The 13851-nt window shown below is 45.1% G+C and overlaps 1 protein-coding gene across 15 annotated transcripts in view; it reads left to right on the forward strand.

Annotated features, from left to right (window-relative positions):
- Positions 1-13851, forward strand: part of PTPRT (protein tyrosine phosphatase receptor type T) — a 1093164-nt gene that overhangs the window by 305640 nt on the left and 773673 nt on the right. For all 15 annotated transcript variants that reach the window (XM_082430071.1, XM_082430082.1, XM_082430079.1 and 12 more), the window contains exon 2: positions 44-169. In XM_082430071.1, the coding sequence (XP_082286197.1) occupies positions 44-169 (126 nt within the window). The remainder of the gene's footprint in view (positions 1-43; positions 170-13851) is intronic.

Raw genomic sequence — 13851 nt, forward strand, 5'->3', positions numbered from 1 at the left:
CCAGACACAAGGGTATATTTACTCACGTCTCTTTTGTCTGCAGGTGGCTGTTCCTTTGATGACCACTACAGCAACTGTGGTTACAGCGTGGCCCTGGGGACCAATGGGTTTACCTGGGAGCAGATTAACACGTGGGAGAAACCAATGCTGGACCCAGCGGTGCCTACAGGTACGTGGCCAAGTGTGTCTGAGGCTCTGTTGGGGGTGGTAGCTTTTGTGATGACTCATGGGGAAGAACTTTCTTCTGGATCAAGCTGTCGGAGAGGGCAGTAGATAACTTTGTTGGTAATAAGTTCCCTATCCCCAGAGGTATGCAAACCAAGGCTGAGTGAATTCTTAAGCGTATGGGAGAAGTCATATGTCATCTGGATTCAGGAAATTTTAGGATTTCTTTTAGCTTTGAGATTCTAAGGTTTAGCTACCAGTGGGGCATCACTGAGTTTTCTCTGGGAGCCTGATAGTAGTGGGATTTTGGGGGAAGAAAGCTTCTCAAGAATTTGAGGTCATTGTTTTTTCCTTCTGGGCCACACAGACATAGCTTGTATATATGCAGGGGAACCACTACAGTCCAAATATTACTCATAAAGTTGTTGTCCCGACATCCTGAATGCCAAGTTTATCCTTCACCAGTGGGGCTGAAGGCCTAATATACATTCCTGATGAATACCTGTGTGACGTAGGCCTATGAGAGTCATAGCCAGTGTATTCTAGGGGAGATACACCTGGAGGGGGTGCCCTTTTGTTCTATTTGGGCTTTCAGAGGATTGGATGACGCCCACCCACATTGGGGAACACCGTTTGCTTTATTCAGTTCTCCAATTCAAATGCTAATCAAGTCTGGAAACACCCTCATAGACACAGCCAGAAATAATGCCGTACCAGCTATTTGGGCATCCCTTAGCCCAGTCAAGTTGACACACAAAATTAACCATCACACCACGGATGGCCTCAACTCTCCCCATGACTTCAGTTGCCGTCAGACATCTCTTATGAACTTGTGTACACAGCCCACTGCCCAGATGCCTTGTCCTCCCAGCTGCTCTGAGACACAGCTTTGCCAGGATGTCATTAAGCTGGAGAGAGATGCTCAGAGATGTCTAGGTGAGGGTGTGGCCTGTGTGACCTTATTGACTCTGAGTTTGGCCCCAAAGCAGGAGGCTACTGGATGGCTCTATCTAGTTCCTATTAAGGGCCTCAGTTGTTTGTGTACGTTTCTCCCGCGTATAGACACAAGCCCCAGGTATCATAAAGCTGTGACATGGTACAAAATGGAGCTTTTCAGATCTGGTAGGATCTTGCTTGACGTGAGTGAGCAGAGTCATCAACAGCTACACGTGCCCGTTAGTAAGGTGACCGTGGGACAGCCTCTGTGCCTGTTGTCCCGTCATAGTTTTTAAAAAATGCTGACTTTACTCTCAAAAATGTCTTGGTTTACGTGATAGAATCACTTTTTCCATTGGAAACCCCAGGCGTGCAGTGCACCTCTGCTGAAGGCTGCCTACCGCATCTGCTGTGCTCTGTGTGGCCAGCTCTGATGTCGGCCAAATAAATTCAGATCTTACAGTGCATGTGTGTGCGTGTGTGTGTCGTGTGTGTGTATTTGCATGCACACATAGGCTCTTTCGGCTCATCTTTAGCCCACTGGATGCCCTGTGGGGTCATGCAGACTCTCCAAACTCAACATCTCCCAAACTGAATTCTTTTTTATTTTTTTTAAACTTTGGGTTTGTTTGTTTGTTTGTTTGTTTGTTTATTTATTTTTGGCTGTGTTGGCTCTTCGTTTCTGTGCGAGGGCTTTCTCTAGTTGCGGCAAGCGGGGGCCACTCTTCATTGCAGTGCGCGGGCCTCTCACTGTCGTGGCCTCTCTTGTTGCGGAGCACAGGCTCCAGACGCGCAGGCTCAGTAATTGTGGCTCACGGGCCTAGTTGCTCCACGGCATGTGGGATCTTCCCAGACCAGGGCTTGAAGCCGTGTTCCCTGCATGGGCAGGCAGATTCTCAACCACTGCACCACCAGGGAAGCCCTCCCAAGCTGAATTCTTGCTTCATCTCCATCTACTCACGCTCTAGTGCTCCTCGTCTCAAAAGGCCACTTCCTCACTCTGGTGCTGATTCAGAAACCCAGGGGTCACACTCCTCTCTGACCTCTCTCCTTTCCCCTCTCCTTGTCAGTCACTCCGTCCTGCCCCTTTACCTGCTGAGCCCATCACAGGTCTGCTCACATCTCTCTGTCTCTGCCGCCGCTGCCCTGGTGCCACGCACCATCTCCTCTCGCCTAGGTCACTGGAAGACTTTCACACAGACTTCTCGGTTTCCTCTTCTGACTTTAACCCACTCTCTGCACAGAAGCCAGAGATTGTTCTAGAATGTAGGCCCGTTCACGTTATCTCTCCCTTTCATTGCCCCCACCCAGCGTCTGCCTAGAATCTTTTGGAGGCTTTCCTCTTGCTCTGAGAGAGGAGACCAATGCCCTGCTGTAGCCTCCGAGGGGTCCAGCCCCCCACATCCCAGTTCCCCCCGTGTTCACTTCACACTGGCTTTTGTCAGTTGCCAGAATGCTCCAGACCCTTTCCCGCCTCAGGAACTCACGTGAGATTGGCACTCTCCGTAGCACCTTCGCCTCCAGCCTGTTCTCTTGTACTTCCCCTTCGTGTCTCCGCTCTTGCATCTCTGCCTTAGGCCGGTGCTGCCCAGATGCTCCAGTCTGGCTCAGCTCTTTCTGTAAGTGTCCCCCATTGCACCCTGCTCTTTTCCTCAGGAACATGCATCACTGATGTTACTTGTTCAGTGTACATTGTATCGCCGGATGAGAAGTTCCATGGGAACAAGGACCACGACAGTCTTGTTCCTGGCCTATCTTCAGTGCTTCATTCAGTGCGTCATACGCAGTATATACGGAATACCATTTTGTTGGATAGATGCATGGATGAATGGGCAAATAGTCTTTATCAAGTGTTTCTTGAATGAAGAAATGTCTGATAAACATTATTAAATGCCTTTGGGCCCTTTATTATAGCACATTTAAAATCTTTGCTACCATCCTTCCATTTTACGGATCAGAAAACCAGGGTTCCCGGCAGCCACGTGACATTGCTACTTTTCCCACCATGCCACTTTCGCTCTTGCAAAGAGCAACCCTTGCTCCTAATCTTAATTTTCTCAGACCCTTATTATGGCACAGTGGCATTTCATAAATATTGGAGTGTACTAATACAATCTTCTGAGCTTTTTTAAATAGAGGCATTTGATGATGATTACTGAAATTATTCTGTCATGATGCACCTGTGGATTTCAGCAGCTCTGTGTGCTTCTTAGGTAAAGAGCCATGAAAGTGAATTTGGATTAGGTGAAATTGTTTGTTCTTCTCATGGGCAAAGGCTGAAATCTTCCTCTTCCTTATGTAATGCCAGCAGTTTCCATCCTTTTGGAAATCTAGTGTGGCTCTATGTATTCATATGTCCCACAACCTTTTACTGAGCCCCTTCCATGTGTCAGGCTCAGTGCTAGGCTCTGGGTCAGTCAGCCTTTGCCCCTTGGGCACTTCCCCTGGCCCAAACGATGAACCCTAAACTCCTCGCCACGGCCTGCAAGGTCCTGCATGATCTAGTGTCTTCTCTGAGCCCCTTTTCTTCTCTCTCAAAATGTTCCAGACCCACTGGTCATGTTTCAGTTCCCTGGGCATGTCCGAGTCTTTCCTGGATCAGGACCTTTGCACGTGCCATACCCTCTCGCTGCAGTCATTTTCTCTACTCTTCAGTTGCCTGGTTTTGTCAGGTCTCAGCATCACTCGTTCTCAGGGAGATGTCCCTCACTGTTCCATCTAATGAAAGACTCCCTCCATGTTCTCACTCATAGCGTCCTGTTCTTCACTTTCCAAGTCCTCATCATCGACTTGTTACAGGCCAGCTTATTCCAATCCTGTGCCATAGACGACTGACCCTGGGCCTTAATCCCTCTGCCTCAGTTTCTTCATTGTTAACGTGGGAACCAGTGTGAGAGTTAAATGGGCTGATGCCTGTGTGAGTATGACGTGTCTGCACATAGTAGGGCTTCGTCAGTGTTGGTTCCCTTAAGTTCTTTCCTGGCTCTTACAGTCTCTGGGACTGTTAAGTCTAAGTCCACCTTGGAACCTTGCCCCTTTTTCATACCCAGGATACATGCTACCCCGAGGGAGAACACCTCTCCATCTTGACTCTGCTAATTCAGTGCTAGACACAGCCCCTCATCCCACTCTTTTTCCTCATCCCTCTCCATGGGAAAAGCCCTCAGGCTAACATTCCAGGCTTCAGCCCTGGTTTTGCCCCTACCTGCATCTTTACTGGGGCTGTTACAGAGGATGGGGGTTACTGCACCCACAGACCCTCTCTCTAAGCCTCCATCTTGCCCAGGGAACTAACTGGAGCTGCCAGTGGTTCTCAGCTCTGCCTTCTCCAACCTTGGCATGAGTGTCCACATGTCCACCCTGAGGTCCAGCCCAGGGCCCAGTAGGAGGGTCTCTGGGGGTGCTGAGGGGAGATGCAAGTGCTGTAAGTGTTCTTTTAGAGGGATTGAAGCCAGAGGAAGCGGGGCTGGGAGGTTTACTTCTATTTTTCCTTCTGATGCTTGTCGGACATTAAGTGTCAGACTGAACCTCAAGCTGCAAACCCAAGTGCACAAGAAATGAGGTATTTACATCAACCCTGAGCCTCCAGGGAGTGGGCCATTACATTGTAGTCTTTATTGGGCCTCCCCTTTCCCTAGGGGTTTACAAACGTCCTGGGACTTAAGCAGGTCATTGTGATTTCCTCTGAGAAGCCCGCTGTCACATTCCTTATGGTCCCTTTGGGTCTAGTAATTCTGCTTCTTCTTCCCCAGGCTTGGAGCCCTTCTCCTGAGTTGAGCCAGCCCAGGTGCATCACCCAGCATCCCTTTTGGGGTCTGTGCCCTCCACGAGTACTGTCATCCAGCAGTTTGGGACAAACAGATCCATCCCTTTCCTCTTCCCAGTGTAGGAACTTCTCCCCTCTCCTTCCTAGCCCTCAAAACCACACCCATCTTAGGCCAGCCCTTCTTGGACTCACAGTATAATCTGTTTAGTAAGTTTAGACCTTAAAAAAAAAACAAAAAAACAAAGAAAGGAAGAAGGAACCCTTGACTTCAAGCAGCTTCTTCTCTCCATCCTGTACAAATCTCTAGAGCAGAGAAATACAAAGAGGCCAGTTAGTCACCTGATTGGAAAGGGCAGGTGTTGGGAAAAATCCAGAGTAAACATATACATGTACAGACAGGAATATTTCCACCAATCAGCCTGCCATGGAAGCAGGCACAGATCCAGAACGGTACTGGCTTTTCCTTCATGCCACTGGCCCCTGGGCAGTGTGTTTCTGTTTTGCTCTAACTGCTGATATTTTATAGAGAGAAGGTTGGGGTCTGTTATGGGTTGAATTTTGTCCTGCAAAGAGGTAAGTGAAGGTCCTAGTCCCTGACACCTGTGAATATGATTGTATTTGGAAATAGGGTCTTTGCTGATATAATCAAGCAAAGATGAGGTCAGGCTGGTTGTCCTGAGCCCTCATAGGGTGTTACTGGTGGCGGAGAAGCGACACACAGACACACGGGGGAAAAGAACCATGTGAAGCCAGAGGCAGAGATTGGAGCGATGCATTTACATGCTAAGAAAAGCCAAGGATTGCCAGCAGACACCAGAAACCAGAAGAGGCAAGGAAGGATTCTTCCTAGAGCCTTTGGGGGGTGTAATTCCCTGCCAACACCTTGGTTTCAGACTCCTGGACTCCAGAACTGTGAAAGAACAAGTTTCTGTTGTCTTAAGCCACCCAGTTTGTGGTAATTTGTTATGGCAGCCCTGGGAAACTATTCCTGGGTCAATTACACATCAGTACCCTGACCCCATCACCTTTTCTACATTAGAACTCACACCAGTGTGCTGTCAGTACTGGAGCTTTTGCTTTCTTTTAAGAGAACTGGCATTTACTGTGTGATCACTCTAACCAAGAATGGGGTTAGGCATTTTCCTACACATTTCATCTAATGTGCCACCATCCCATAAGTTCAGAGATATTGTCTCCTCTTTATTTTTGAGAAAACCAAGCCCCAGAGAGAGATAAATTATATATGAAAGAGGAACCAGCCTTCAACCCCCAGGATAGAGAAATATATATTGTATACGTGGTGCTGCCATCAGCTAAACATCTTTTAAAGTGATTTCTATGTACAGTCATGATTTACGATTGCAAAAATAATGCATATTCATTGTAGAGAATATGCACGTAGGGATTGCTATAAAGAACAAAAGTCATATGTGCACACGAACTTATATAAATATCTATTTTTCTCTTTAGTGCTATTTTTAAGAATTTTCCCATGGCATTATGTATTCCTCAAAAGCATGCTTTCTAAAGGTTTCATAGTTTTCCATTCCAATGACTGTTCTATGGTTTATTTAACCACCACGTTGTTGCATGTTTAAGTTCCTTCCACTGACTCCTCAGTCACATTGCAGTGACTGTTCTTTTACATAGATCTCTGTGCTCCTCTCCAACAGAAGTTATCAAATTTGCTTTATATGTTTTTCTATAGTTCTGTACTCCCTTGTGTACCAAACACAGAGTGGTTATGTTTATTTTTGAGATCTGGAAGAAGAATATCATCCACATGTCAAACATAGAATCCTGGAAATTTGCCCATGAGTCAATATTGGGAAAACGCTTTGTGAATTCTGAAGCCCTAAACACAAGTCAGGAACTGGTGATGGTCCCCTGAGTGCACTGCATTATAGCTCTTAGCACAGTGGACGGAGACCTGGGAATGAGCAGGAATTATGTTGTAAATAGTAATCAGTCAGCGCAGTCCAAGCACTGACCAGTCAAGGTGGACATCCGCTGTACAAAGCAGGATGGGCTCTCCAGTGCCAACCAGAAGAGAAGCCAGCCTCATCATAGTCTGTGCGCTGAACTACTTCGGTTCTCCTTATAGGCTGAGGCACCACCTTATCTGCACGTAACTCCAGTGCCTGGGATGTAGGAGGTAGCAGTGAATGCTTGTTAAATGACCTGCTCTTATTAATAATTGAACATTCTCCTGATACGACCCCAGCATCTATCTCCAGCCTCAGCCCCCTCTCCTGCCCTCTCCTCTTACCTTTCCCCTTCTACATAATCACAGGAGAGAAGCCTTCATGCTTTTGTTTTGGGAGTCCAGCCTCCAACCCTGCTTCTTGATTTGGGGACTCTCATTGTGTGGGATCTTGGTGGAGTGTGGAGCTTGCTGCCATGTGAAGTTGCCAGATACTTACCACCCCCAGCAGCCTGGGCGTGGCTGGACATGTGACCTGGACCCAGCCAGTTAGACCCTTCTGCCCAGGACTTATCATCTGGGGGTGGAGGGTGAGTCAGCAGCCAGAGGCTTGTGTAGCAGGTGTGTCCAGTGGAGGGGTGGCATCTGTACCACAAGAGGTTGTCCTAAAAGAGGTCGCTCAACTGCCTGTTTCTTGGTCCCCCAGAACTGCCTTAGTTTCTGTTCTTTTTCAAGCTATCCTCCAGCTCTCTCTTCATGATGAGTTTCCCAATAGTCTTCCAGAACATTCCTATTTTTGAGACAGATCGTCATAGTTTTTTCTTGTTTTCAACCACAAACCCTGAAGGCCACCCCATCATGACTCTGGCTCGAGGGTACCTCCTGTTCCCCTTCTTTTTATTGATAGAGGATGTCACCTCCTCCAGGGGGCTTTCCCTGACTGCTCTGTGTTTCTGTGGCTGAGTTTATGACATCTTTTCTCTGATTCCTCACTAAGGCTGTGAGCCACTTGAGAGCATGGGCCGCCTCTCATTGCTGAATTCCTTGGACCCTGCATGGAGCTTAGAACAGGGCAGTCGGTCTGTATATGGAGTAAATTGCCATTAGGATTATTAGTATTACGAAAGTCAAGAGAGAAATGATGTCTGAAACTTGAGGGAGAACCTGGAGAGGCTGCTTCTTTCTTTGGCATTTTCACAGGACATGGGGCATCTGTGGCTTTCACATCCCGAGTGCCTCCTCTCAGCTTGACGAGGCTGGCGACTGGCTGGTCAGGGCTCTTCTGATCTAGAGTTGATTCTTGGGGAGAATAAAGGGACCCTGGGGATTACCCCTTCTTCACTCTGGGGCCTGATCTACTCTCACAAATGTGTAGATTGACTTGTAACCCATGTAAGAGGCTCTCCAGTGGAAAAATGTGACTCGTCCAAAATCTGACCTACTGTTTCTTTAATGTTGTGCTTACATTAAAATGATCTGGAAACGTAGGCCCCTAAGTGTCCTTAATCACTCCTGATGGTATTGATTGGCTTAAAGATATAAGCTCTTATGTTCCCATTTAGTCACTGTTGAGTCAATACATTTTTTCCCTCTTTAATGATAAAATATTATATATTCATTCTTAAAGAAATGCCGAGTTTGCACATATAAATTAATTCTCTCCACCCCCATCTTTGTTCTCTCAAAATATCACTATGGACAAATTGATGTGTATTGGGGTGGGGGGAGGGAGAGAGAGAGAGAAAGGGAGAGGGAGCCAGGGAGGGGGAGGGGAAGGGAGAAAAGAAAGGAGGAGGAGGAGGGAGGGAGGGAGTCAGAGAGCATATATGTATGCGGTAATAGTAACAATAATGGTAGGAAAGAGATATTTATATAGTACTTATTGTGTGGCAGGTACTCTCCTAAACACTTTAAATATATTAGCTTATTTAATCCTGTAACAGTCCTCCAGTGTAGATATTATGATCTGCATTTTACAAATTAGGGAACTGGAGGCACACAAAACTTAAAGGACTTGCCCAAGTTCATGGTTAGCTTATGATGGAGCCAGGGTTTGCCTGTAGGAAGTGTGGCTTCCAGCTCTGTGGTTCCTGCAATCACCTTACTCTGGTGCCTCCTTAGAATGCAGGTCACGAGTAGGATCGTGGTTCCCAGACAGCTGGGTCATCGGTCACTTTTTCGGACCACTGTGTTCAGATCTAGCTTTCACCGTCCAGGGCTGCATGGTATCCCATTGGATGCATGCACCATGGTTTATGTAACTGACACCCAAGAAATGGCAATGGGAGAACAAAAGATAAAAGCCAAAATATACCCCAAATGCTCAAGTAAAAGGAAAGATCTCTGCCTCCAAACAGTTCTCAGTAAAGTTCTTCTAAAGCATCTCATACTATGCGAGGCTCTCTTTTGCACCGTGAGCTACAAAATTAATTGGGGAAACAACATCAGCCTGCAGTGACCCCAGTCAGTGCTAGTTTGGGATGCTTAAAGGGATGAACAGAATTGGTAGGAAAAAAAAGGCAAGAGAATTGAAGACGAGTTTAGTATTATTCTTGAGGAGATGGCCAAATAATGATGAGTGCTAAGGATGGCTTGGAGAAGCCACAAGGGATCTTTGCAGTGATCAGATAAATGGGAAAACACATCTGTTCTATACCCACGTAGATGCTTGCCTTGACATTCAGTTTTCTGTGACATCACCCCTGGCTTCAAAAAGTATTGTATCCAAATGGTGTAAATGAATTAAGGTGATATAGACCCATGCCATTCAACTTAAAAAGTGCTTCCTTCCATCCAAGTACTAACCAGGCCTGACCCTGCTTAGCTTCCAAGATCAGATGAGATCGGGCACGTTCAGGGTGTGAGGTGGATGGACCTAGAGTCTGACATACAGAGTGAAGTAAGTCAGAAAGAGAAAAACATACAGTATGGTAGCATGCATATATGGAATCTTAAAAAAAAAAAAAAGGTTCTGAAGAACCTAGGGGCAGGACAGGAATAAAGACGCAGATGTAGAGAATGGACTTGAGGACACGGGGAGGGGGAAGGGGAAGCTGGGACGAAGTGAGAGAGTGGCATGGACATATATACACTACCAAATGTAAAATACATAGCTAGTGGGAAGCAGCCGCATAGCACAGGGAGATCAGCTTGGTGCTTTGTGACCACCTAGAGGGGTGGGATAGGGAGGGTGGCGCAAGAGGGAGGGGATATGGGGATATATGTATACGTAGAGCTGATTCACTTTGTTATACAGCAGAAACTAGCACAACGTTGTAAAGCAATTATACTCCAATAAAGATGTTAAAAAAAAAAAGTGCTTCCTCTGATGACAAACCCAGATGTCAGTGGCACATGTGACGAGTTTGAATAAAAGTTTCTATAATATATGGGAATGGATAATAAACCACTACTATTTGGAGCAAAATTTTGTGTTATTTCGGTTGTTTTAGTTTACCAGGTACAGAGGAACACATACTTTTTAAAAAATTGAAGTATAGTTGATTTACAATATTGTGTTACTTTCTGGCGTAGAGCAAAGTGATTCAGTTATACATGTATATTATTTCAGATTCTATTGCATTATAGGTGATTACAGGATATTGAACATAGTTCCCGGTGCTATACATTAACTCGTTGTTTATGGAACACACATACTTTTAGATAACAGGTGTCCAATTAGCAAATGTCTCCAGGCTTACGTAAGGAGAGACTTTATTTGAAAGGATTATCGCAAGAGCAGGGGGGAGAGTCTGCGGCAGTAGGGGGAGGCCGCTGCGGCAGTGTGGAGGATACCCCCCCAACCATGAGATCTGCAGGGGTCTCGGAGGTCAGGCAGAAAAGGGCGTTTTGTAACAGGGAGAAGGGAATGAGGCTAGCAAGAACCATGGGTGGAGAAGTGGCATGAGCTGGTGACAAATAAACCGCTATTTTTTCACGAACACGTGTATTCCACTTAGTGGATGGTGGTCTAAGGGCTTTACGTGTTTTTAACTCATTTCGTACTTCAGCGGCACTGCGAGCTGGGTACTGTGATTACCCATGTTTTACACATGAGGAAACTGAGGCCCGCAATGTTGAGGAGTCACCCACAACTTAGTAGTAAAAAGAGGAGCTGAGATTTGAATCCAGGCCGTTGGTTTCACAGTCTGGGCTCTGAACCACGACCTATTTTTAAGGTAATATATTATCTTATGAAAGGTGATTTTAAATATGGAGGTGTAATGAAGTCATATCTTAGATCTCATAGTACTAATTTAGATACCATTTGACTAATTCATTTATCTGTGGGAAATTGTGTATACGGAAGTTGCCTGAAAACTTTTTTTTTTTTTTAATTTATTTATTTTGTTTTTGGCTGTGTTGTGTCTTGTTTGCTGCAAGTGGGCTTTCTCTAGTTGCAGAGAGCGGGCTTCTCATTGCGTGGCTTCTCTTGTTGCAGAGCACAGGCCCTAGGCGTGCGGACTTCAGTAGTTGTGGCTCGCGGGCTCTAGAGCACAGGCTCAGTAGTTGTGGCACACGGGCTTAGTTGCTCCGTGGCATGTGGGATCTTCCCGGACCAGGGCACGAACCTGTGTCCCCTGCATTGGCAGGCAGATTCTTAACCACTGCGCCACCAGGGAAACCCTGAAAACTTTTTTGTGGGGTCTTCTCGCTGGGAGAATGAGGGGGGCGGTGCCCTACGTCTAGTCACTGAGGGTTGACTGTCCTACTGGCTGGTTGAGTCGACTAAGCCCATCAGGGTCCACCTAAACGCAGGCATAACAAGCCTGCGTGTTGTTCTGCGTGGTTTGTCAGAAGGGAGCATCACGGATGCCTCGGGCATCAGAGACGTGTCACTGGACCGCAAAGCTGACGCCCCTCATGCATCCTTAATCTCCTGCTGCTTCCACCTCAGCCACTCCCAGGCCAGCCTGAGCGGAAGGTCATGGTAATGCCAGCCTGGACCAGTGGGGGATGTTTTCTTGGTTTGTTTATCTGATTGCGCAGCTGCTCTAGGGGCTGGGGCTCCTTTAAGTGAACACCTTGTTTTTGAATATATGGATTGCCTTGTCTTTAATGAGGAAACAGGCTTTCTTTATGCTTTGAATATGATAGTATATAATTTGAATTGTAGTTATATATTATGAGAGATTTGATAAGAAAAGGAAATTATAGTTTAATATAAACACAGTGGTTTTGGGGGGTAATTTAGTGAAATAAGATGGCTGTGTGACTCCATGAAATAAGGTCCAGTAATCTGGAAAACCCAGTAATACATCAAAGTCCTATTTGGGAGAGTCCTAGACCTGCAGTGTCCAATACAGCGGCCACCAGCCACCCGTGGCCGTTGAACACTTGAAAGGAGCACTTGGTCCTTTATGTGTAAAATACACACCAGATTTCAAAGACTTAGTATGAAAAAAAATTTTAAATCTCATTTATAATTTTTATATTGACTGCATGTTGAAACGGTTATATTTTAGATATACTGGGTTAGATAAAATAAATTATTAAAATTAACTTAATCCATTTCCTTTTTTAATGTGGCTACTCCAAAGTTGAAAATTACATACGTGGCTCACATTATATTTCTGTTGTCCAGTGCTGCCCTAGATTATCAGATTTTTATTGGGCCAACTGTACTCCCACCCACAGGGATGTCTCTTTTGATAATAATAACAGCTAGCATTTATCAAGCACTTACTACGTGCCAGGCATTTTAAATGTCTTTTCTCTGTTATGGTTCATGTCAACCCTATGTAGTATAGGTACAGTTTTTGTTTTACTTTTATTTGGCTTCACTTTTTTTTTTTTTAATTTTTAAATGAAAAAATTTTTCATTGGAGTATAGTTGATTTACAATGTTGTATTAGTTTCAGGTATATAGCAAAGTGAATCAGTTATACATATTCATATATCCACTTTTTTTTTTTTAAGATTCTTTTCCCATATAGGCCACTACAGAGTACTGAGTGAAGTTCCCTGTGCTATACAGTAGGCTCTTATTAGTTATCTATTTTATATATAGTAGTGTGTATCTGTCAATCCCAATCTCCCAATTTATGCCTCCCCCCCCATCCCCTGGTAACCATAAGTTTGTTTTCTACATCCGTGACTCTACTTCTGTTTTGTAAATAAGTTCATTTGTACCCTTTTTTTTTAGATTCCACATATAAGCGATATCATATGATATTTGTCTTTCTGTGTCTGACTTACTTCATTCAGTATGACAATCTCTAGCTCCATCCATGTTGCTGCAAATGGCATTATTTTGTTCCTTTATGGCTGAGTAATATTCCATTGTATATATGTACCACATCTTTTTTTTTTTTAACATCTTTATTGGAGTATAATTGCTTTACAATGGTGTGTTAGTTTCTGCTTTATAACAAAGTGAATCAGTTATACATAAACATATATCCCCATATCCCCTCCCTCTTGTGTCTCCCTCCCACCCTCACTATCCCACCCTCCCTATCCCACCCCTCTAGGGGCTCACAAAGCACCCAGCTGATTTCCCTGTGCTATGCGGCTGCTTCCCACTAGCTATCTATTTTACATTTGGTAGTATATATAAGTCCATGCCACTCTCTCACTTCGTCCCAGTTTACCCTTCCCCCTCCCCGTGTCCTCAAGTCCATTCTCTACATCTGCGTCTTTATTCCTGTCCTGCCCCTAGGTTCTTCAGAATCATTTTTTTTTTCTTTTTTTAGATTCCATATATATGTGTTAGCATACGGTATTTGTTTTTCTCTTTCTGACTTACTTCACTCTGTATGACAGACTCTAGGTCCATCCACCTCACTACAAATAAATCAATTTTGTTTCTTTTTATGGCTGAGTAATATTCCATTGTATATATGTACCACATCTTCTTTATCCATTCCTCTGTTGATAGGCATTTAGGTTGCTTCCATGTCCTGGCTATTGTAAATAGTGCTGCGATGAACATTGGGGTGCATGTGTCTTTTTGGATTATGGTTTTCTCAGGGTATATGCCCAGGAGTGGGATTGCTGGGTCATATGGTAGTTCTATTTTTAGTTTTTTAAGGAACCTCTATATTGTTCTCCATAGTGG

This window comes from Balaenoptera physalus, assembly GCF_965194825.1.
Source record: "Balaenoptera physalus genome assembly, chromosome: 16".
NCBI classification, from domain to species: domain Eukaryota; kingdom Metazoa; phylum Chordata; class Mammalia; order Artiodactyla; family Balaenopteridae; genus Balaenoptera; species Balaenoptera physalus.